At 42.9% G+C, this 24721-nt stretch overlaps 1 protein-coding gene across 3 annotated transcripts in view; it reads left to right on the plus strand.

The window, feature by feature from the left end:
* The window catches only part of BBS9 (Bardet-Biedl syndrome 9), a 282920-nt gene that overhangs the window by 256490 nt on the left and 1709 nt on the right, over positions 1 to 24721 (plus strand). For all 3 annotated transcript variants that reach the window (XM_031952936.1, XM_031952944.1, XM_031952960.1), the window contains one exon: positions 24433 to 24543. In XM_031952936.1, the coding sequence (XP_031808796.1) occupies positions 24433 to 24543 (111 nt within the window). The remainder of the gene's footprint in view (positions 1 to 24432; positions 24544 to 24721) is intronic.

A 24721-nucleotide genomic window follows, 5' to 3' on the forward strand; every position in this document is an offset into this window, starting at 1 on the left:
TCCCGGGGGCGTGGGGGTCTCCCGGGGCAGGTGCTATCACGGTTTCCGAAGGCTTGGCGTATTGGGCAGGGGTTTGGGGGATCGATTCAGCTGGGTCAGAACTCTTGGCCACAACACCTTGTGAAGATTCGTTCTGAGATGCAGGGAGGTTATGTTCAGTTATGTTTCTGGGTCCTTGGAGGACTGACCCTGATGTAATCCCAGGCCTTGAAATAAGAAGCACGTGTGTTCACTCAGCAGACCCCGGCCTCCATCTTTCTCATGCTCTGTCTCCACATGGCTTACATTGTAAGGCATTTCAATATGGTAGAAAGTAGTCCTGCTCTCTTGTGCCAGATGCTCTAATACTTCTGTGGAAAGTTATATAAAGAGGAGTTCTTGGCGTCCGATCAGTCTCTTTGGAAGTGTGCGTGAGGTGGAAAACTTCTGTGCTCATCCTCCGACCGGCGCAATAATCTCCCAACTGTTTCTAACTCTCTTCTCTGAAATCTAAGATTGGAAACAGATCCAGTCTTTTCCTCCAGAGACTGAATTCATTCCTCAGAGATAGTCTGTTGGAGGCAGGAAGAGCTGGTCTCTTTGCTTAGAATCACCCCTTCTGAGCCAGAGACCCCAGGAGCCCTCACTACAATCAAGCATCAAGGATTGACGAGGGCTTCAGAGAAGGGGTCTCTAAAATCTCCAAAACTCTTCCTCCTTTATGGATCAGAAAGGGAGGTGCCCTCAGTTTGCCCATCAGCTCATCCTCTCCCTCCCTCCACCTTTGCTTGGTGGGTCCCTGCCCCCTTTTTACTGGGCTCCCCATCTGTTTTTTCAGAAGTTCCCATGAGAACCCCACCATGAACTCTTCTGGGTTCAGTGGCAGGAAATGGATGTCAGGACAATGAAAGCGTCATGTGACAAATTAGTCATAGGATCACAGATTAGGACTGGAAAGAGACCTTTGCTGAACCCATGATGATGATAAGCCCTCAAAGAGAGAAAGAGTAAAGAGAGATGAGAAGGAGATCCAGGACAGAATTCTCACAAAGGACCAGAGATGAAGGATGAACGGGCAGAAAGAACTAAGGAGTCAACTGGAAACCCACCCACTCATTTAGGTGATCCAGGCCCAGGAATCGGTGTCTGGTCCAGCGTCACCCAGCTGGTGATCCGAACACACAGCAGTCACTTGGCTAATTAAGATCTGCTGCAGAACCTCTGTCCCATTCAGCTCACAGCATGTAATGGTTTTATTTCAAAGTCCAATGTTTCTCAGACAGAGTTTACTAGTCCAATGTGCAGCGTGAATGACCATGAGGAAAATCTCCAGGCTGGTGACCAAATTGCCAGGATCAGGAGTGATTGTTTGTCTAAAGAAGAGGGGAGCCTAAAGGCCCAATAGGCTGCCACGGACGGGTGGGCAGTGACATATGTAGCAGGGCAGCCTGTGGCAAATAATGCATACACTCTGTAGACAAGGGCGAGGGTTTAGCTCAAATCAGAGGCAGATCTAGCAGGGAGGTTAGTGGCCCCGCTCAGAGTTACTAGAAAGGGGGGTGGTCCGCTGGCCTGTGGATTATCTCGGCTGGGTTTCTGTTGCAGGTTGACAAGGACCATCTGTCAGAGGGACCTGTTGCCCTAAGGTGCATGTAGCAACAGTCGTAATCCGTTTTATGCCAAAAGTACTTCTTGTGTGCATCAATTTTTTTTCCTGTAGGAAAACAATTTTTTTCCTAAAATGTTCTTTTTATTACATTTATTCCAACTGACATTACTATGTGTGCAGGTCAGACTGTCTGTGTGACCAACCCTGGGCGCAGTGTCCAGGCCACGCGTAATCTAGAGAGCAGATGCTTACATACGTTGTTCAAGGGAGAACTTCCACCAGGAGGCACAGAGTTAGGCACTGCTTGTTCTTACCTACTGTGCTTACAGTCTGCAGAAATGTGCTTACTGTACAAGGAAAACTGAGGAAGGAAGATCAGGGAAGGCTTGATGGAAGAGATAGTACCTGCTTTAAGAAAGACAAGAATTCTGATGGAGATGAAGGAGTCAGTCAGTAAGCATTTGTTAAGCTCCTTCTATGTGCCAGACATGAAGCTTGGGAAAAGACTTCTGAGCAGGGGGCTGCCTGATCAGACCTTTGGCAGCTGGAGGGTTAGAGAGGAGAGAGAACTGGAATGGGGGAGATCAATTGGGAGGGATTTAGAATAGATCAGCTTAGAGCCTCTATGAGGGAAGGGAAGGGGATGTATGCAGCAGGTGCTGTCAGGCTCAGCCCTTTGGCTGTGGAGGATGAGGGAGTGAGATGTGTCTGGGACAATCCTGTTGTATTTAACCTGGGTGTCCACATGGAGAAGGAACAAGGGAACAGGCCTTTTGCAGTGACTTCTATGTCCTAAATACCACTCTGAGTGCTTTACAAAGACACATATTTACACGTATCCTTCAATAGAAATAGAAAATGTAGGCAACTCTAGGGGGAAAGTAAATGAGTTTCATTTTGGGTGTGTTGAACTTGAGATCCTTGTGGGACATTCAGGGGCCAGTGATGGGGTGGATGACTAGAGTTCAGGAGATTAAAATTGGATATGTAGGTTTGAGAGGCATCTGCAAACAGGTGACACTTGAACTTAGGAAGATGGTGAGATCTCAGAGCAAGAGAATGAAGAGATGACTGATGATGAGACTGGGAAGGAGTGATCAGACAGGCAGGAGGAGAATCAAGAGCATTTAGAGAGTCTGTCTACTCCAAAGTCCTGAGTGTTTCATCACCATATTAGCTTGAACAACTAAACTCTACCTTAGCTTTTTCTCTTTTATTAAAAACAAAAACAAAAAATGGATCCCTTGACTGTCTACATCTCGGAGCAATTTTGTGTTAGTTGGGATTGCTTGAATTTATTTAATCCAGACCTACTAGATTGGGGTTAGTCTATTTAAGGGGGAAAATATGGCTATTTCTTTGTTATCTTGTGATATTTTCATGTTCAGTGATAAATACCCAAGACTGTATAACAGCCAACATTCATGTGGGAATTTAAGTAGTGTTTGGATCAATACAAGGCATTAAGGCTCATGCTTTCTGAAGATAAAGTATCTGTTGTAAATATGACCGCTAAATATGAAGGTAGATAAATCAGCTCCGTGATGCCTTTGGAATACTCTGCACATGCATCGGCAGGAGGTGCGGAATGGCGGAGCCCAGGATTGGATCCTGGGACTAATTGCCATGTGGTCTGATGTGAATCAGCTGCATTTATGCCCCCATCTTGGGTAGCTTCATGATTTCATCTTACTGGATGCCGATTCATGCCTTCTTATCAAAGGGAATTGTTGTCCCTCCCAGCTCTGTCATTCTGGGTTGATATTTTATGAATGTGTTGAAAGCACTTTATACGATGCAGTAGAACTAGCATCTTCAAACTTCTACCCCCCCTTCATTTAATAGAAGGGGGAGCTGAGGTCCTAAGAGATGGATTCCATCATCTCGCATCGCCAGCTTGTTACAAAAGGCAGCTGAGGGTTCAGTGGGGAGAGCACTGGACTTGGATTTCCAAAGAACTGGGTTCAAATCATTTCCCATTTACTGACTTAGAAATGTCGGTAAACTGACTTACTCCTGGGTGAGTAATGGAGCCTCTCTCAGATTCACTTTATCTATAAGATGGGGATAATAGCTCCTCCTTCCTAGGACAAATGAGATGGCACATGTGGATTGCTTTGTAAACCTTAAAGTGTTGTAATAGTGGCGAAGCTGGCTCTTGTTCTCCTAAGTCAGTCCTTTACTCATCATCACAGTGCCGCCATTTGTAATCCTCAGAGTCCCAGAGTGAAAGCAGCTGACATAATAAGAAAATAAGGGGAAAACATATTTAATTCCTGCACTTCCAGACATCAGGCACCATGCTTAGTGTTTCACAAACATTGGCGACCTTCAAAAGAAAGAGAAAAATGTGGGCAACTCTAGGGGGAAATTAGGGATTCCCTTTGCCGTTGAGTTGTTTAGCCTCAGAAATGGTGTCGGTTTTATCAGCAGAGATGAGAATAGCTGTCTGCTGTTCTGTGACCCCTGCGAGGACCCCCGTCTTAGGTTCTCAACCTTCCTACTCTACTCATCTCCCCCATTTGAATGAGAGCAAGAATGCTAATGCTTTTTCACTTGTCACCCCAAACCATGTTTGGTACATAGTAAAGTTAAATAAACATGGCTCCCTTCATTTTTGTAGAAAATCCTTCCAACCTCTGAGCTATCCACAGACCCTTTGGCCCCTCGAGGCTGGATGCTGAGCAATTTTTCTCCACCGCCTCTGCCCTGACATGGCTGGGCGTCCACTGTGTTTTGACTTGATTTTGGGGGTGTGGATCTCTGGCCTCTCGAGCAGATGGGGGTCCCATGGCTACTGGCGTGCTGTTTCTGCCCTTCTTGTTCTCCCTTTGGGGCCCAAGAGGACGACAACCCTCACAGCTCCTTCGCCTTCTGGAGGGAACTGCGTGAGCCAGCCTTCGTTCAAATTTGCTGTTTTCACTTAGAGTCAGAGGGACTAATTGCAATAGAGAGAAACAAACTCTCCAATCAAAACCAGGCCACTTCTCCGGCTCCTTCATGTCATCTAACCACATCGAACTTGAGCAGCACTCTGTGGAGGATGATTAAATACTTTGAAGCTGAGAACTTTTCTGACCAGTAAACATTTGTCTTTTCCAAATGAAGATGATGAAACCAAGACGAGAGAAAGAAATGGATTTTCTCTCTCTCTCTTTTTTTAAAACTTATTTATTTAATAGCCTTTTATTTACAGGTTATATGTATGGGTAACTTTACAGCATTAACAATTGCCAAACCTCTTGTTCCAATTTTTCCCCTCTTTCCCCCCACCCCTCCCCCAGATGGCAGGATGACCAGTAGATGTTAAATATATTAAAATATAAATTAGATACACAATAAGTATACATGACCAAAACGTTATTTTGCTGTACAAAAAGAATGGGACTCTGAAATATTGTACAATTAGCCTGTGAAGGAAATCAAAAATGCAGGTGGGTAAAAATATAGGGATTGGGAATTCAATGTAATGGTTTTTAGTCACCTCCCAGTGTTCTTTCGCTGGGCGTAGCTGGTTCAGTTCATTACTGCTCCACTGGAAATGATTTGGTTGATCTCATTGCTGAGGATGGCCAGGTCCATCAGAACTAGTCATCATATAGTATTGTTGTTGAAGTATATAATGATCTCCTGGCCCTGCTCGTTTCACTCAGCATCAGTTCGTGTAAGTCTCTCCAGGCCTTTCTGAAATCATCCTGTTGGTCAAAGAAATGGATTTTCTTTTACTTTCCTACCTCAAATGTTTCCTTCCCCCTTTAAAGAATGGAGAAAGAAGGGCAGCAAAGCAATGCATTGCCTACAGGCTCTTTTCTGCTCTTTGTGGACTCCTTAATATGCTTAAAGCCAGAGGGCCCAATTACTGACTATCTTTAAAAGGCTTCATACTTGATCCTAATTACTTGGAGACTTCCAGAAGCTTCACTGGCTCCTATTCCCTCTGGAGTAAAATACAAATTGTTCTGTTAATTTGTATCATCCTTCACAGAATAGCTTTCAGCCCATTTCTCCCAGTTTTTTATTTGCCTATCTTCCAGCCACATTGGCCCATTTGCTCATCCCCATGCTAACTCCCCTTGTCACATCCTAGAATCCGTAATTCTATTTGGGGTTCTGCTCAAGTATAGCTGTTACATAAGTCCTTTCCTGATTCCCCAATTACTGGAGCTTCTCTCTGCAAATCCACACATTAAATTGTGTACCTGTTGGTTTGTGCTCACGATGCTTTCCCCGGGAAACAATGTAAGCTGGTGGCGGGCAGACTTCTCCATTGCTGTGCCCCCAGAGGCTCATGGTGTCTTCAGAAAGGTGGCTCCTGCTGAATTGAGTTAAATCCCAAGATGCTTCATCCTTTGTGGGTTGGAGCCTACCCATGGCAGCCCTCAGGCCTTGCAGTGGATCTTCTCTCTTGGTTCCTGCTTTGCCAAATCGCCTGAGTTTACTCTGTCACTACCAGGAAGACAAGCAGGAATCGCAGAGCAAGCCCCAGAGCTCGTGAACTGCCTTAATTTCTTAATTGCTTCTGCTTAATTTTTTTAGTCGTGGATATCAGAACACCGTGTCAACAGGTGTTTCCACAGCATTCTCCAATGCCTTGCCTTGCCAAGTCATTAACCTGCCATTGCTCTTGAGGCAAGGCTCATCAGGAGCCAATTTTAAGATTTGTGAGCTGTTGTTACCTGTTAGAAATCAGCTCTCTGCTAGTGAGGGTCTCTGTGCCTCCTTTTTCTCTGGGCCAGATTCCAAATCCGTCAATGGAAAAAGAGTATAAACTCCAGGAATGAGACTCCAAGGAAAGACGTGGGGAAGTGTTAAATCATGAACCAAACTCACAGAGCTTCCAAAGAGGGCAGCTTTCTCAAATCCCATTCATTGCCCTGTCCGTTCCAGCTTCTTCCCCATCATCACACAGGACCCAACATTTTCTTCCTAGCCTTTGAAGGCCCCGGAAAGCCCAAACTGAGTTTTTCATGTTAACTGAGTTCTGACAACTTGAAAATCTTAGCATTTGGGTCACTGTATTTTTGAATCCTTCTTAATTCTATATCATCTTTGAGGGATTCTGTCTTTGAATGTTTAGTTTGGAACTTGCTCTGCCCATTGGGAACCTTGCAGACCAAAGACTAATAACACTTCATTATGAATTAAAGACTCCAGCACAGCAAAGGAGCTGTCTTGCCCAAGTAGAGTGGGACAATGTGCTGTCTGATTTCTTAATATGGCAAGGCCCCAGAAGGGTCACCCAAGCCATTCAGCATCCAAATTGGCACTAATTATTTCTGTTGTGTAAAGGAAAATTTATTTTCTAAATTACCAACCAATTAGACATATTTATTACCATTTTTGGTGAACTTGGCTCAAATAGGTTGTGCAGCCCTGTCCCGAGGCTCACTGGAAGTTTGTTTTCCATCAACCGAATCTCTAAGATAAAACAATATTGACAGGATCTGAGCCATTACCCATCATGCTCTTGTTCAGATGCAATCAGAGTGAGATTATGACCCGAGTTAGATAGCAACCAGACATCCTAATTGACAATAAGGATGTCACTGCTCAGCCAAAGAAATGGAATAGTTTGTTATGCCTCTGTTGAGCTAAAAAGAGCAGGTGAGATTTTCAGGGTCAAGATTAGAGAATGTCCCCATTCTCCAGATCATCTTCCTCAAAACCAAACATTTATTTCTTAAAGTTAAAAAAAAATCAATAAGTGTCAATTTGCACTTGGGTGAGTTTTATGCAGTCAAGTGAATTTCATATAAAACGGGACAAAGAATTTGGAACAACAAAACTAATCATTTCATAGTTATTACTTTTTTTTAAAGTAAATATCCCTGATTAGACAATGGGACTGTAACAATGGGTTTAAAAAAACACAGTTTAGTTTGGGTGTAGATTAATTTTAAAATATGGTGTATCCAGTTCTATTTGCCGTGCTTTTTGAGTTGTTATTCCTGATACCCATCACAGAATCTGAATTGATAAGAACTTCAGAAGCCATCCAGGGCAATGTCTCCGTATGAGCATTCACCTTACCACATACCTGGCAAATGATCATCCAATGTTCACTTGAAGATCTTTGGAGATCGGAAACCCACCAGCTCCCGAGACGGCCAGTCCCACATGGGGAAAGCTTAAATAGTTAGGAAATTTCCAATCAGCTTCTTGTTAATTTAGCGTTTTTCATAGTTCTGCTTTCTGGGGCCAAAGAAGTATCAAATCCCTCTTTTAAATAATAGCTATTTAAAAACGTGTAGTTTAATTAGTAAGCATTAGTTTTCTTTCCCATCTCATCAAGCCACTCAGCTGAAAAAAGAGAGAAAGAGAAACCAAATCTTACAAGTAGGCATAGTCAAGCAAAACAGATTCCCCTATTGAGAAAGTAAGTCTGCAAATCAGTGTCTTGTTTATGCTTTGAGTCCATCACACTTCCTCGTCAGATCTCTGGAAGCGTGAGTGGCCATCGCATTGATCATATTTCTCCAGTCCTTCCGAGTTGACTTTATATTTTTATTTTGATTGAATAGCTTGTTCTCCCTGTTCTGCTCACTTCCCTCTTCATTAGTTCATAGAAGTCTTCCCAGATTTCTCAGATACCATCACTTTCATCTTTGCTTAGAGCATAATATCACACTGCATTCATATATCATACTTTGTTTAGGCATTCCCCAGTTGGTGAGCACCCTGTTAGTTTTTATTTCTTTACTACCACAAAAAGCACCAACATAAATATTTTGGTGTATATGGGTTCCCTTTTCCTTGGATCTCTTTGGAGCCGTGAATTTATATAGCTGGATCAAAAGATACCTACAATTTGATAACTTTGGGGCCATGGTTTCAAACTGCTTTCCACATTTGGCTGGGCCATTTCCCAGTTTCACCAACAATTTGCTAATCTATCTGTCCTCTCTCCAATATTTTTGCCTTTTTCCCTCTTTATCATCCTTGCTGATTTTCTGAGATAGGAGAGCTTTCTAAATACTTTGAGGTAGCTATTATTTTTCCCCAAAGCTCTCTGTTCCAAGTTCTTTAAACCTATTACTACTGTGGCAAAGTCTTTGAGGTTCCTTACCAGTCTCCTCATCTTCTGGATTTTCTCTGACTTGTGATTCCCTTCCCAAGACCCGACTTTCACATTTTGTAAAAGGTATAGTAGAAAAAATGGGGGATAATTGGAGAAATCTTCTGTACCGTGTCTTCATGGGATGCCCCTGTAACACAGTGGAAGTCGTCGTTAGCATAAAGTTTAACAAGTTCAGGCTTATTTGAAGTTTATCTGTTTGTGTCTAAATCTAATTTTCATCAGATCGTTTTTGCCTTCCATTTAGTGGGAGTCACTGGGAAGAAATAGAGCAATGGCAAGGGGGCGCCCTAGAGGGGAGATATTCAGGCAGCCCTTGGGAGTCAGAAGAGGGATCTGTCAAAGTAAGTGTCAGATTTCTGCAGATTATAGCTCTTGAATCCTCCCACGCAGGAAAAAGTTCTCTGGGATAGAAGGACCCAGATTTAGCCCAAGTGTGGGGCTAGCCATGATTCTTCTCCAGAATTTGTGGCTGTTGCTGTGCAAGGAAGCGTTTCTCCATCCTTTTCAGAGGGAGCCCTTGCCAGGTCCCCTCTCCGGGTTCCGAGGTGCTTGTCCTGGAGAAATGCATTTGATAAGTTTGGACTTTGGTTTTTAAAAGCTTAGGGGGTTGGGCCCTTATTTCTAAGACTGAGGGCAGGGGATGAATGTGTGAGGGTAGCCAATAGACCCTAACACCATCGGAGTTGGCGGGGGGGAGGGGGGTCTGCCCTAGACATGTGATGGCTTCCCGGTGGAGGAATCAGCCATGAACATTTTACTCCAGTGACCTGAAGGTCGGCAGTGACAGCAGCAGGTGCCGTGAAACGCTTAGAGATGCCGAGGGCACTGCATCCCAGGCCCTCGCTGACAACTGTCTCAGCTTACCTGACGCAAACTCCAGAATCTGTCTCCATCTTCACATGCTCTCTCCCTGTGGTTCCCGACTCTCAGGAAGAGCTGGCTCTTCCCCTCCAGGAAAGGGAGAACGTGGGGGACGTATTGTGTGAGGAATACGTTTTTAGTGTGCTTATGTGTGAGTATGAATGTTTGTGAGTGTGTATGTGTGTGTGTATGTGTGTGAATGTTTGTGAGCGTGTGTGTGTGTGTGTGTGTGTGTGTGTATGTGTGTGTGTGTGTGTGTGTGTGTATGTGCTGAGTGTAGCAAGGTGGGGAATCAGAAACGATAAATGTCCGTGAGGGGCCCGGCCCAGGTGGGGAGCTGCCGGTTAGTGCAAGTGCAGGAGGAAGCTGGGGCGATGGCGGGAATTTTGGAAGAAGAATCAGGGTGGACTTGTTGGACCCAGGCTCTCCTCTGCAGGCTCTGAGTCTGATTCCTGGAGAAAGCCACCTTTTGAGGACTGCGGGCCTGGTTTGTGGAGAGTTTCCTGGGCCTTTTTCTTCCAGAGGAATTGAAACGGGGTCGAATGTGGAAAACTCCAAGTAATTCCGAGCTTGGAGATGGCTCAGTTTTTTCTGTTTGCTTTAGGGAGGTACACAAGGTGGAGGAAACGTAAAGGGCCGAGCGCTGCCGGAGTGAAATATTTGCCAGGGGGCTGCCTAAATGTTTCATTGGGCATCATTTAATTTTGAAGTGACTCGGGCTAGGGAGCTACCGAGGAGCCCGGGGTGTCCTGATGATACTGGATGGTTTTTTGGTTCTTTCATTCTTCACAGGAAATGCAAGTAGGAGGCTTGTCAACTGCCATGCTTAAAATTTTCTGAAAATTCAGGCAGATTCTGGCCAGTTTCCTGTGATTTCTTTCCAGCTCCAGCCTTGAAATTTAGATTTGCTGTGCTGACTTTTGTGTGAAAGGAATGTTTGGGGTCGAAAGTTTCCTGGGAGCACAGGAAACCGAGACAGAAAGCCCAAGGTGTGTCCTGAAATCCTGGCTCCATCACTTCCTTGCCACGTTATCTTAGGAAGATCACTTTACCTCTCTGAGACTCAACGTCTGCCTGTGTAACAATGGAGGCAATAATACTTGTAGCGCTGATCTCAGAGGAGCTAGTGATTAATGTCAGTCTGACGAGAAGAGCTCTAGAGGGATGTCCCAAGTGAGTAAAAAGTCAGGTCAGCAAGCATTATTTAGCACGTCCTGGGTTCCAGGCACTAAGCTCAGCCCTGGAAATACAAAGAAAGTAAGAAGCAGATGACTTTCCACTGCAGTTGGGTTAGTATAGTCAGAAATGGCTGTTCTCCCCAAACCTCTGATCCTTGTATATTAAATATATTACTCATTTAATAATGTATATATTAAAAATAAACAAAAAATAATGTATATATTATCATATATTCCTCATATTACAATATATATATTAAGTATATTACTTATCCTAAATATATTATAGTGTATATATTGTAATAGATATTAGATTATGTATGATACATAATTTATAATATATATTAAGCATACTATATATTACATACACTTATATGTCATATATGTATTTTATATACTTATATATAATATACATAGGATGTGAGTATACATATAACGTATAACAATTTATCATTTATATCAATTATACATTTATATCATGTATAAATATATATTTATATTATATCAATATAATAATAATTATATTACTTATTCTAAGTATGTTTCTTCTTGCCCCAGGTTTCCATATTTGCAGTCTGAGTTGGAAGAAGGCAGCCAGAGCTTGTCAAAGTAGCAATATTATTCACACCCTCAAATGGGGCTAAGAGATTCTTGACGATTAAGAATTCCTCTGTGCACTTGGGCTCAGATCTTTGGCTCTGGTTAAGAATATCATCCCCCAGAAAACCCACGGGAGTGGATCTTTTCCTCTGCATACTGTCTCTGGTTCAGCCGGCCTGTCGCGCTGCTCTGGGCACTCGTTTTTCAAGTCAGGGTCCTAGCAGAATTGAGCCAGCTGCGTGCAGAGACCCAGGAGCCAGTTCTCAAACACACCCACTCAACGGTGCTCTTCCTCAGTCTCCCGACATGCGTGATGAAGGCCCAAGACAGAGCCTGCCAGTCAGGTCGGGCAGATTAGGCAAGTTCCTGCCAGCCCCTCAGTCGGGAGCATCCCCCAAGTGGTCCGGCTCCCCCTCAGAGTTTGAGCCAATGTACTCCAGGAGCAGTGGTCTGGGCCGGAAGAGAGAGAAAAGATTTAGAGTAACAGTTATGGGTGGGGTGTGAAAGAATGGCCTTGCTGCAGTGAGGGCCCAGATGAGATTGTGGAATATACATTTGTGGTGGACGCAGGAAGCTCTGTCATTGTCCGGTTCAATTTAGTGATGCTGAATAACAGTATGGTAGATGCGCCCCTACAAATCATTGGGAATAAGGCAATTTGTTCATGGGCCCCATCAGTGCACTTCCATCTCTTTATTATCAGTTTATATCAATTATTCAGCCAATATTAGTCAATATTTTAACATTTAGAAAGGGGTATTTACCAAGGTGGGCAGCTAGTTGGCACAGGGGTAAGAGTACTGTGGCTGGAGTCAGAAAGTTCAAATCTGACTTCAAAAACTTAATAGGGATGTTATCTTGGCCAAGTCATTGGACCGGTTTGCCTCAGATTCCCCAGAAGTAACAGGGGAAAATAATAGCATCTATTCCCCAGAGTTGTTGTGAGAATTAAATGAGCTAATACGTATAATGGTCTTAGGCAAGGTGCCTGGCACATAGTAGGAGCTGTATAAATTCTATCTATCCATCATCATCATTATCATTATAATCTAGCCTTATTCTATGACTAAATTCACTGATTTCTCTCTTTGACTTTATTCCACATTAAGATTCTCAGAATCAAGATTATAGGATCCTATGATCAGAACTTTAAACTGGAAAGAGAACTCAAAGCTCAGTTAATTCAACCCCACTCATGTTACAGAAAAGGAAACTGAGGCCCCAGGAAGTTGTCACTTCCCTGAGGTCACACAAGTTTTAAGCATTGGGTGGAATTTGGACCCAGGCTTTCTGACTCCAGAGTCAGGGCTTTTACCCTGAAATACACTTAATTAGGAGGGCTGTATAAACATGTGGCGAGGGGGATTGGTGCAAAGAATAACAGGAAACACTGGGAAATTTTAAGGATAGTCAAAATAATGGTGAGAGGGATTTTACCGCCACAGGAAAAAAAAATGTGAAAAAATAAATGGCTGAATTTCATTGAGAAACAAAACAAAACCAAGCTTTAAGCTTCCATTGGGTCCTTATCCCAGAATATTTACTAAGATATTTTGGGAGGATGTGGCCAACCCTTGGTCAAGAGCTGTTGGAATAGAGTGGGCTTCTGGCAGTTTAGGGGATGACTGATGACTTCCATGAGACTGTCTCCTGTGTATACTTTTGCATCCAGTCCCATGAAATTCTTCTCAAGTTAACAAGTGTCTATTGAGTGCCTACCGTTTGTAAAAGGAAGACATCATTTTTTTCTTCATTCTTTCACTCTGTGCATGTTTATCTTCCTGTGGGAAGCTTGTTTGTTTATCAGTGGATCATATCACCAGCTGGAAAATAAAGCTGGAAGTAGGGCTCTTTGGGAATGTTATCTTTTTTGTTTTCTATTTTATTGTATTTTTTAGGTTATATAAGTACATTTATTTTTTTTTTTACAAATTTCCATAGGAGTCGTATTAAGAGAGAAAAATCAGAATAAAAGGTAAGAAAGCAAAAAAAAAAAAGGTGAAAATAGTATGCTTCAAACCACATTGAGTCTCCATAGTTCTCTGCATGCAGATGGCATTTTCCATCCAAAGTTTATTGGAATTGCCTTCGCTCCCTAAGTAGAGCTGAGTCCCATAACTGATCATAAGACAGTCTTGCTGTTCCTGGGTATGATGTTTTCCTGGTTCTGTTCACTTCACTCAGTATCAGTTCGTGTAAGTCTTTCCAGGCTTTTCTGAAGTCAGCCTGCTCATCATTTCTTATTGTACAATAATATTCCAGTACATTCATATCCATAACTTACTCATCCGTTCCCCAGCTGATGGGCAGCCACTCAGCTTCCAGTTCCTTGCCACCACAAAAAGGGCAGCCACAAACAGTTTTGTACCCGTGGGCTCTTTATGGGAACATCTCTTTTTGACTTCTATCGCTCCTCTCTTTTCTTCTTAGAGAACAATATCACTTCATCAAGCTTTTACCCCAGACTTCGAGTGGAAGCGGCTGCCATAGCTCTCAATAGAATACCATCTGCCGAGAAGCCCTCCAGCTCTCATTGGGTGGACAGAGGAAGATCTTTAAATGTCAAATTTGAAAAATGGTGTTTAATGCAAGATGAACTATATGCAATATTGTTTCTGTTTGTAGAATTCTTCTCTGAGAAGACCCTCAGAATTTCAATCCAGTGACCATTGCAATTTCTCCTGAAAAAGCAAATTTATCCCATTTTTAATCTTGATTTTTCATCTGTTTGAGTTCTGTTATCTTGTAGGTTTGCATTTCTCAGTCATGGTGGAAATATTGGTAAATAGAAAATTGTGGCTATTATTATCCCTACTGGTTGTGAACACTTCAAAGATTCCCATTCAGAAAGTGGTATCCCTCTAAGGCAAGGTCTGTGTGTGTGTGTGTGTGTGTGTGTGTGTGTGTGTGTGGGACGTTCAAAACTACAACCTGCAGGATCCTTAAATGAGTATCTTTAGTACTAGGCTCAGGATTTTAGGGAGCCCTACAAAGCCGTTAACCTTGGACTTAAAGCTTGGAGAAATCAGTCCAATATTTCCATGTTGTGTCTCCTCCCTTACCTCTATCCTCCTTGCTTCTCAACTCCTTTTGTAGAAATGAGGACTGTGTTTTAAGAAGCTGTTTTAATACTGTTGGAGCCTCGTGGTTCCCAGTTTTGCTAGTGACTTGTGGAAGTCTGTCCGTATTGTCTATTCAGCTCCAGTCTCTGTGATTGTGTTTCTGATTGGTCAGTTCCTTGGGTCCGGCTACACAGACTTGTTCCCAAGTCATTTTCCTCGTCTGGAAAATTACTTTAAATGATATTGTTCCTCAGGCAGCCCCTGAAACAGCAAATCTTTATGTTTGCAGAACCACTTTGGCCCGGTGCCAAGATTTTATTCTGTTTCCTTATTGCATTAAAAAATAAGATGATGACAAAGAATCCCCGTCACAATGTCCCTTTTTTCCTTCTTGTGACCCATTTATTCCCAGAGCAACTCGTCCGAGCCGAGGCTTTGGCGGCCGGCACCCGTTCCATATAATTTCTGAAAACAGCCCCACTTGGTCTGGGCTCTGACTTCGGCCCCGGCTGCGGACCAATCTCAAGTGGAAGAAACATTGCAACATCTTTTGGGAAGCCGTCATCATTGATGCAATGGTTTTGCTCTAGAGACTGCTCCATCTCTCATCGTGCTATAGCCAGGCCAAATAAAAGTCTGTGCTCGGGGCTACAGTCATTCTTGTGAGTTCAGATTGAGACCTTCCCAGGCTCTTCTGGTACCATTCTCTTGGTTCTGTGTCCTGGGAAATATGGCTCAGGTAGACAAAAATCATTAATTTGGGTCATCGAGTGAAAACATTGGGCCAAAAGCTCATCATCTGATAATTAGCATTAGTACTCTATTATTGTAATTATTCCTATTAGCCTTCTTTCTGACTGAGATCTGAGACCTTGTTTTCACTTTGGTTCCACTACCTGTAGCCGGCACATAGTGAGTGATGAATATACACTTGCTGACTCGACAAGACACCTCTTCCCTCTACCGTCCTATTTCTCCTTTTGTGTTTGTACTTGTGGAAAAGGAGCAAGGATCAGAAGGCATGTGAAAATGGCGAGATCATGGGATGGAGCTTTTTATCTCCCTCGGATTTCTGTATCCCTAGAGCTTAGGGGCAAAGTGGAAGCTTAAATCTAAAAAGAGAGAGTGTTTTTGTCCTGCTTTAAACACCATTCTTATCACTCTGTAGAAGACTAAGCTTAAGAAAGATCAGCCATGTCATTGCCAAGTACCTTCGTGTTTGATCAGCAGGCCAGGAAAAGTAAATATTAACCTTCCCTCCTTCCTCATTTTCAAACACTAATTGAAGACTCCTTTTGTATTCTTGTTTGGGACTTTTAATAGTCTTGTTAACATGTGTAAAAACATTGTGTTTGGAGACTGGAACAAAGCAGTCGGTACCTTTTCTCCCCCTTTAAATACTGTTTATATTCTTTGTGGGTGTGTGTCGTTCCAAATTCTCCAGATTAGGAACCAAATGTGTTCCCCAAACAGATGTACTACAAATGAGTGAATTCTCCTTTCTCCCCGGGGAGCGGCGATGGGAGAGCTCGGCAGCCACCTGAAGGTGCTTTCACCCTCTGGGACGCTTGTGCTGAGCAGAGCCTCTCGGCCTTTTGCTGGAGCAGCCCGGGCTCCGGGCGCCCAGGGTGGGGGTCATCGGGCAGCAGCATAGTCTTGCTCTTGCTCTTGCCAACAGCTAATGGGGAATTCACTTTATGAATCCCTGTTTACAGACTGACATCTGGAGAAATTCTGAAACTGGACCTATTCCAATCTGTCAGATTTCTACACTGCTCTTACTTTGTGCGAGGAGGACTAATTCCCCTGCACAGTACAGCTTCCTGGAATGTCCAGGAGACAAAGACTCTGCTGCAGTTCCTTAATCCTTCATAGCGAGCCCAGCGCCAGTTTTACGGGGTGGGCATCAGACTACTGGCAGAAGGGACCTCGAGGTTCTTCTCTGTGCCCTCTGCCTTCCATCTGGCAGATGAGGACCCAGAGAAGGAGAATTCCTTACCAAGAGTCACACAGTGAATGCGTCTCTGAGGTGGGATTTGGACCTGATCTTTCTAATTCCAAACCGATACCCTCGCCCCTACGTCATGCTGCTTCTCACTGGGTAGAAGATTAAACTATCTCATAGCAGTCTTGTAAACAACTTTGCTTGTGTGGGACCCGACACCCTGCAAGACTCGGGACGTGGTCCTTAAACTAGCTACAGTGTCACTCACTCAGGTGCTCTGAAAATGGACAAGACACAGTCACATGTCTGCTGACATAGATAATAACTGGCATGTTATGTGGGTAATAAAAATAATAGCTAAAAGAAGTAATAAATTAGAGGTAAAAGTCTGGGATTCTGACATCCTGCAAGACTTGGGATGCGGTCCTTAAACTAAGCTACAGTATCACTCACTCAGATGCTCTGAAAAGGGACTAGACACAGTCACATTTATATCACATGTCTGTTGATATAAATAATAACCAGCATATTACACGGGTAATAAAAATAATAATGAAAATAAGTAATAAATAATAGAAGGAACAGTCTGGGGCCCTGACACCCTGCAAGACAAGGGACACGGTCCTTAAACTAGCTACAGTGTCATTGTTACATGTCTGCTGACATAGATAATGACTAACATATTATGTGGGTAATAAAAATAATAACTAAAATAACTAATAAATAAATATAAGTAAAAGTCTGGGATCCTAACATCCTGCAAGACTCGGAACATGGTTTTTAAACTAGCTACAGTGTCTCTCACTTGGGTGCTCTGAAAATGGACTATTCAGTCACATGTCTGCTGGCATAGATAATAACTAGCATATTACATGGGTAATAAAAGTAATAACCAAACAATAGCTAAATAAATAAATATCTAAAACAAGTAGTAAATAAAGAAATAATAATTAGCATAATAAAATGATAGAAGTGACAACTTTATTTTTATTTATTATACATTATTTATAATAATATTTATTATACATTTACACTTTGTATACAATGTAATGTATTACATACATACAATGCAATGTACAATGTATTACATTATTTACATTAATGTATAAATAAATAAAATAAAATAATAAATAATAAAAATGTATAATAAATAAAAATGTATAAATATGTATAAATAATAACTAATATAAGTAATAAATGACAAAGAAATAACTTATTACAAAGGTCAAATCATATAATAACATATAAAAGTATTACTTATATGTCATGAATAATATACATATATGGATAATATAATAACTAATATTGGAGGGCAGCAGGAGGTATGACTTGGAGTGGGGAGATTTGGCTTTGAAGAGTGAGAGGGCCTTAGTTGGAATCTGGATTTGAATCTCAGATGTGCCGCTTTGTCCCCTGTGACCACATTCTTCTCACCTCAGTTTCATCATCTGCCCAATGGGGACAATATTTGGAATCATGAGTTTCCCAGATTTGGAACTGGACATAATTCTAGAAGTCATTTAGTCCAGCTCCTCCATTTTGCAGATGTGGGTGCTGAGATCCAAGGGCCAGGTGGTGGAATGTGAGCTCAAACCTGACTTTTCTGAGTCTGAATCCAGTTTTTTGCCCAGCCTACCAGGACATCTCTTGGGCAGGGAAAGTTGTTCTGATCTTTAAATGGGATCAGGTGCTGTGCTTTATTAAGCTTTATTATTTATTAAGCACCAGCTATATGCCAGGCACCGTACTAAATACCAGGGACACAAAAAGAAGCAAAAGACACTCTCTTAGCCTCAAGAAACTTATCCTCGAATGGATAAGAAAGCATTTAAATAAATTTATTAGGAGCATTACGTACAGGATAAATGGGGAATAAGTAACAGGGAAGGCGCTGAAATTGAGAGGGTTTAGGGGAGGCTTCGGGTAGAAAGTGGGGTTTTAGATGCTGTTAAAAGACGTCGGAGGGGAGGAAGGAGAGCCACAAAGAAAACCCTGAGCCAGGAGATGGAGGATCTTGTTCATGGAACAGAGAGAAGGCCAGTGTCACTGGCTTGAAGAGTGTAGGAAGGAAAATGAGGTGTAAGAAGACCAGAAAAGTAAGTGTGGACCAGGTCATGAAAAAAATGGAGCATTTTGTATTTGATCCTGGAGGGAAGAGGGAGCCACTGGAGGTTATTGAGTGGGAGAGTGTGTGTCCCATGATCATATCTGCATTTCAGGAAAATCACTTTAGTGCCTGAACGAAGGATGGTTTGGAGCGGGGACAGACTTGAGGCAGCAGACCCTGGTAGCTGTGCAATAATCCAGGTGTAAAGTGATGGGCACTGGATGACAATGTCGAGAAGATATTAAAGAAGGTGCAATCCACAGGCTTTGGCCTAAGTTGGCTCGGTGGGGTAGGAGGGAGTGAAGAGTCCAAGGTGTGTCCTAGTTGAGGACCTGAGGGACAGGAGAATGAAATAGGAAGGAGGGTTTAGGGGAAAATCGATGAGTTCTGTTTTGGATCTACTGAGTTTAAGATGTCTACTGGGCATCCATGGAGTATGATTTGTGCACGAGGATTACAACAGTGTAAGCAGAAAGACCACCCACCACAATGCTCCCAAAGGAGCAATGGGAAAAGGCACCTTCTTCCCACTCTTGAAAAAGCGATGGGCTATGGATGTGCAATACTGCTTGCAGATTACTTGGCTAGTCACGATTTTTCTTTCTTTTTTTTCCTCTTTATTATAAGGAATAGCTTATTTTAATGGGGAAATATGGGGGAAGGATTCATCAAGAAATATAGATGATGTAAAAATAAAAATAATTTTAAAAACTTACTTGTTAAAAAAAAGAAATGCCTAAAGAAGTATTGAAATCATTGAAGAATCATTGCTTCCCAGCAAACTACTTCTTACAGATGGTCATAAAAATCAAAAGGCTTTCCTTTGCCTACAGAAAAAAGCCCCTGCCCGTGGCCCTCCACAGTCTGGCTCCACCCGGCTTGTCTGGCCTTAGCTTATATTATTCCCTTTTATATGTTTGGTATTCTAGAAAAAAAAAATTGGGTCACTCTCGATCCCTCTTCTCATCCTGTCCTCTCCCATGGCTCTGTCTCTTCTCCCTGGGACAGGAAGGGACTCTTGTTCCTCCCTTCCCTTTCTTTCTCCATTTGCCCAAATCCTTCCTTTCCTCCTAGGCTAATGTTTGGTTCCTTCCAGACAGAAGAAATACTCTTTCTCAGTTTCCGTAGCTCAATGCTGGTCATCTCTTTGACATTTATTTTACTGTCCCTTTTTATCATGACACTTCATGTGTTTTCCCTCAACCCACACCACCCCTATTAATTTGGAAACATCACGAGCACACAGTAGGAACTTTATGTTCAACTTCCCATTCACTTCATTGAATTGAATTCAGACTTAGGCCTATTTCTTTCCTGGATGAGTATTTCTTTTCTCTTTTATATCAATCCCCTTTGTCTAGATCTTAACAGCCCCCATTGAAGGAGACTCCATTTCATTTTTTTTTTTTTTTTGCTGCTGCTGCCCAAGGTAATCAGTAAATGTAAAATAATTTTTAAGCAGCTCTACTTTCCCGTCATACTGTCTAGGAGAGGAATAAATTGGCACTTAATGTTTTACGTGGACTGTTGAGGAAATCCCTTTTCAATAAACAGGCACCTAATGTGTTGGAATCTCACCTTTATTGGGCTTATTTGTCAGGAGAGATGGTTGATGACCACAATTATAGGGTGGGCTTACTTATTTCCTCAATATAGTGTCTGTTTATGATGTTTTCACTGGAGCAACAAGACGGGTACCTGAATTTTTGGCAGCGTTCAGCGGAAATCCTCTCTGCCAGGTAGACGTTTAACAGCGTACCTCTATAATTATCCTTTGCAGACCCACGCTGAATATGGAAACAAGGGCAGGTAGCTGGGGATGAATTGCCCCGCTAGAATAATTAAGATCTTCTTAGTGGGCTGAGAACGCAAAGGACGGCATCGAGACTTTGGAGGAGCCGGGACAAGGGGGAGAACAGCAGCTGCTCAGGTGGAAACCCATGAACTAAAGGAAAAATGCTTTCCCATTCTCTAGAAGGGGAGCAGGGAGCATCCTGGGCTGGGGTCACGGGCAGAGTTGACATAAGGTCGCAGGGCTTCCTGGAGCATCTGTAGAGGGCCAGCATCTTAATTGGAAGGCTCAGATTGGCTCAAGGAAGACCTTGGTCTGACCTGTGACAGGTGGGCTTGTTCTCCCAGGGGCTTGTTGTGATGGAGGCCCACTGTCAAGTGCAAGACTTCCTTTGCAGCTGGGTTAGGACAACCCAAGGACTCAAAGTGAGTTCTGTGCCTTGACCTTTGAAGTCAATTCTACCCATTCTGTCTTTGAAGGTAGCACTTTGTCCTGAATGATGGACTCTCCCCTGAGCAGCAGATCTGCAGTCGCTAACCTACCTGGCCCCCCAGATCTGGCAGACCTCAAGTCTCAGGCCATTCTTCCCCCTTTTTTTCCTTCCTGGCCATTCAGGATGCTGTTCCCTCCAGAGCACCGTGCTTCTGTGGTCATACCCAGACTTAATCCAGCTCCAGAAGCACTGCCCTGATGGATGTGGGAAGGCAGACAGGAGACATCCTAATGGATACCACAGTATTTGGTGAAATCGGTATTTGGGATTCTCCTCATAACATGTCCTCTCCTCTCCATGTCCTCTCCACTTCTTGCTCCTCTTGCCACCACTTAAGTGCTCCAGCCCTCCTTATCTTTGGACCCACTCTGTACCGGGCACTGTGCCAGGGGCTTTACAAGCATTTGATCCCCACAACAGCCCCATAACAGAGGAAGTAGGGGCTGTTAAGATCCCCATTGTAAGGACACGAAAGCAAACAGGGGATCATGGGCAGACTTTAAATTTAAAGTGACTCCAGCCTGAAAGGGGCAGATTTAGCTTTCACGAGGGAACAAATTTCCCACTAATTAGAGCTACCTCAAAATGAAATCAACCACATCAAGAATTCTGCCGGGTCTTCTTGTCTGGATGTTTTTTAGCAGAGGCTGGATGACCAATTACTAATAGTTGGAATTGTCCAGACTCCTACTGTATTCGGTGGCCATTGAGGTCCATTTCCATCTGATAGTCTGTGATCTGTAGGGCAGGGATCATCGCTGCTGGCACTAGATTGTGAGCTCACTGGAGCCACGGACTCTTTTTGCATCCTCAGGGCACAGTCCCTGGCACGTAGCAGGTGCTAAGTTGATTGATCATCTCATGCTGATTTCATACAGATGGACTGGATAGCTTCCTTTCCCATTTTAATATTTTGTGACATTTTGTTTTGTAAATTTGCCTTGCTTTATGTTGCCAGCTTACCTGTTGGAGAGACTGACCTCTTGGTTTTCTGTTACACAAAGATTTTATAGCACATTGTTAGAGCTTAAAAATCATTCTTGGAAGTTTTATTAGGGAAAGAAATACTATGATGTTTGGATTAATATTGTGAAACTCTGCTTGAGAGGGGGCCAGGATAGTTTTGGATTTGGAAAGTACTGAGTGTTTGACCTCTAACTTAGAAGGTGTCAGTTCTTTTCCTATAGAGAGGCCCATTGGCTTGGATGCGTCATTGAAAACACCATTGACGCTTACCTGCAGCTGTAGTTGCTCAAGACCTCAATTAGGACAACAAGTGCTTTTCTTTTCTTTTCTTTATTTCTTTTTTTTTCTGGTTTTAGTCCAGGATCAACATCTTCGGTTAGGAGGGCGGAAATCTAAAAAAGGGGCACTAAATAAAAAGCAACTTTACCTCTTGCTTTTTATTCATTATATATCCCCCCAAAAGCATTATGGGTATCTAGGGTATTGATACAAATTATTTGGTCAAAGAGCTCCTTGGAAAACATTCATCTTGTCCATGGCACTGTGGCGAAACTGAGAGTGTAATAATTGTATTAGGATTCTGAAGTGGTTCTTTCATCAGGAACTAGTTCAACAAGCCACCCTCCAAGACTGACATCTCTATTGCTCTTTGCCAAGCAGACTCCAGTATAGATCAGTTCTACTTAATTTAGGGCAGGGCTTTTTTTAATTGATCCATCTTGTTTTTATGCAGTAATCCTATTTACTTCCTATTTAATACCTTCACACCCCTTAGTACTTTCCTGTTAAATTATTTTTTTTTTTCAAAAAAGAGAAATAAAATGAGCTAACATTGTACTTGCAGTGGACAAGGCTGATGGTTACCATTTCCTAACAGACTGAGGAATTGTGTTGATATTAGTCACTTGGAACCAAAACTGGCCATTGTCTTTGGCCCGAGTTCCTTCGCCTCATGGTTTTGTCTTTGTTTAAATGACTGTAGCTATTATGTCCGTTGGTACTTCACTTCTGTTTTCCTCCCTCTGGGCCAGTGTGAACAAGTCTTCCCATCCATCCTTGCGTGCCTCATGCTCATTGTTCCTTGTGGTGTCAGAATATTCTGTTACAATCTGGTGCCACAGATCATTTGCTTATTCCCCAAATGTTGGGGCCCAGACATTTTCACCAGCTCATTTTACAATGAAATATCAGAAGTCCCCAGCACCAAAGCTGAGAAAAGGAAGACCAGCTTCCTTCTAATGACTGCAATCCTCCTTTTATACCATATTATCCTCAGAATTTAAAACGCTAAAAATTTTAATTTTTTTATTATTTAAAAATTTTAAATTAAATTAAAATTAATTTTTCAAGCATTAAGAAAGGACAAATGATCACTGAGCACTTTAGAATCTCCTCTGCTTTCTAAGCAACCAGAAAGAAAGAAAAGTTAGTCAGGAGTCTTTCTATTGTATCAGAACATATGTCTAACTAATCAGAACCTTCTGATTAAAGGCAGGATATCATTCAAATGAAAGAAACATGATCTAGTAGCCTTTTTTTCTGAGATGAAGTTAGGGAGTCATGTATGTAGGACCAGACTCAGCATCTAGAAGATCTGGTCTCAAATACATCTCTGTGACCTTGGACAAGTCATTTAAGTACCTCCAGCCAACTCTCAAAGATTGTAGTGAAGAGAGCAGATATGGATCTAAATTGGTGAAGTGTTTCCTCACTTTGATTTTTCTAACTTCATTTTTAAAAAAAATAATTTTAAACGATCTTTAACTAAAATAAGAAATTAAATTCTCTAAGAAATTAAGAAGAAACTCCAGTTGAATGGAGTCTTAAGTAGCTGGTAACACCAGAAAAAAATATTAACTTTGTTCTATTTAGGTCCAGTAAGCAGAACTGGAGGGCCATGGGTTCGACCCCAGAGCTACCAAAAGCTCAATTTAGGCTTGATTTCAGAAAAACTCCTTAAGACTAAGAGCTGTCCCTGGGAGGAATGGGCTCCTACTTTTGGAGCTGCTGGGGATTTTTTCACCTCGAGAAATCTTCCAGCAGGAGCTCAGTGACCACTGGCTTAAGCATGAGCTAGTTTGAGTCCCTGTTCAAAGGCAGCTCGGACAAAACGTTCACTGAGGTCCCTGCTAGCTCTAGAATCCTGAAATCTTGAGCTATTATAGCCTCATGTCCACCAGATGTAGCAGATGGTTGCAAATGGGGCTAGTCAGCTTGTAGATGAAATTCAAAAATCCACCTTTTGGGTTTTCATTTTATTTTCCAAGTAAGTCCCTAGGATCTTTGTGGGATGGTAGAGAGAATTTGCAAATCCCAAAAAAGAGATGAGAGATTGCACTTATCTCTGATGGAACTCTCTGGCTTTGCAGTCCTCTGGCTTGCTGCTCTGTGCCCTGGGCACATAAGTTAGGGAACTTAGACAAAAATCTAGTGACAGGAAGACCCTACCGTGGTCCCTTCTGGAGGCCACCGGCAGATGCTGCTTGCTGGGGGGTTCTGTGCTCACACTGGATCTGATTCGTTCTGGTGGTGGGTTCCCTAGTCCGACATGGAGAGATCCATCCTGGAACCTTGTGTGATGGCGACTCTGGGGACTTCTGCATTCTGACTCAGAGACGTAGCCGTGGAGCCTTCAGCATCCCATGGTGGGCAGCAGAAGGGAGAGAGCTGGATCCTCCCTTGGTGTCGTCAGGCCCTTTTCTTGTCCCAGCCGAGCCCTCACCACGGCCCCTGCTCAGGCTCTGTTCTTCTCGTTCACCCAGGTGGTTGTGCTCCCATTCCAGAGCTAGACCCAGAGGAGAGAGCGATCGAGCAGGACCCGAGCACCCTGTTCCCCAATCCCAGTTACCCGGCTGCCCAGAGCCTCGAGCCAGGTAAGAGGAGGGAAACCCTTTACCCGCCTCAGCCCACCTCTCCATCCCCAGCAGCCCCAATGCTGAGCATTTGTCCCCGTGTACCAAGGTGGATGATCCCAGCTCCTTCACCGGTCTTCTCTCCATCTGGATCAGAGGTCCTGACCCTTTTTTGTACCATGACCCCTTGGGCAGCCAG

This window comes from Sarcophilus harrisii, chromosome 1, assembly GCF_902635505.1.
Source record: "Sarcophilus harrisii chromosome 1, mSarHar1.11, whole genome shotgun sequence".
Lineage (NCBI taxonomy): Eukaryota > Metazoa > Chordata > Mammalia > Dasyuromorphia > Dasyuridae > Sarcophilus > Sarcophilus harrisii.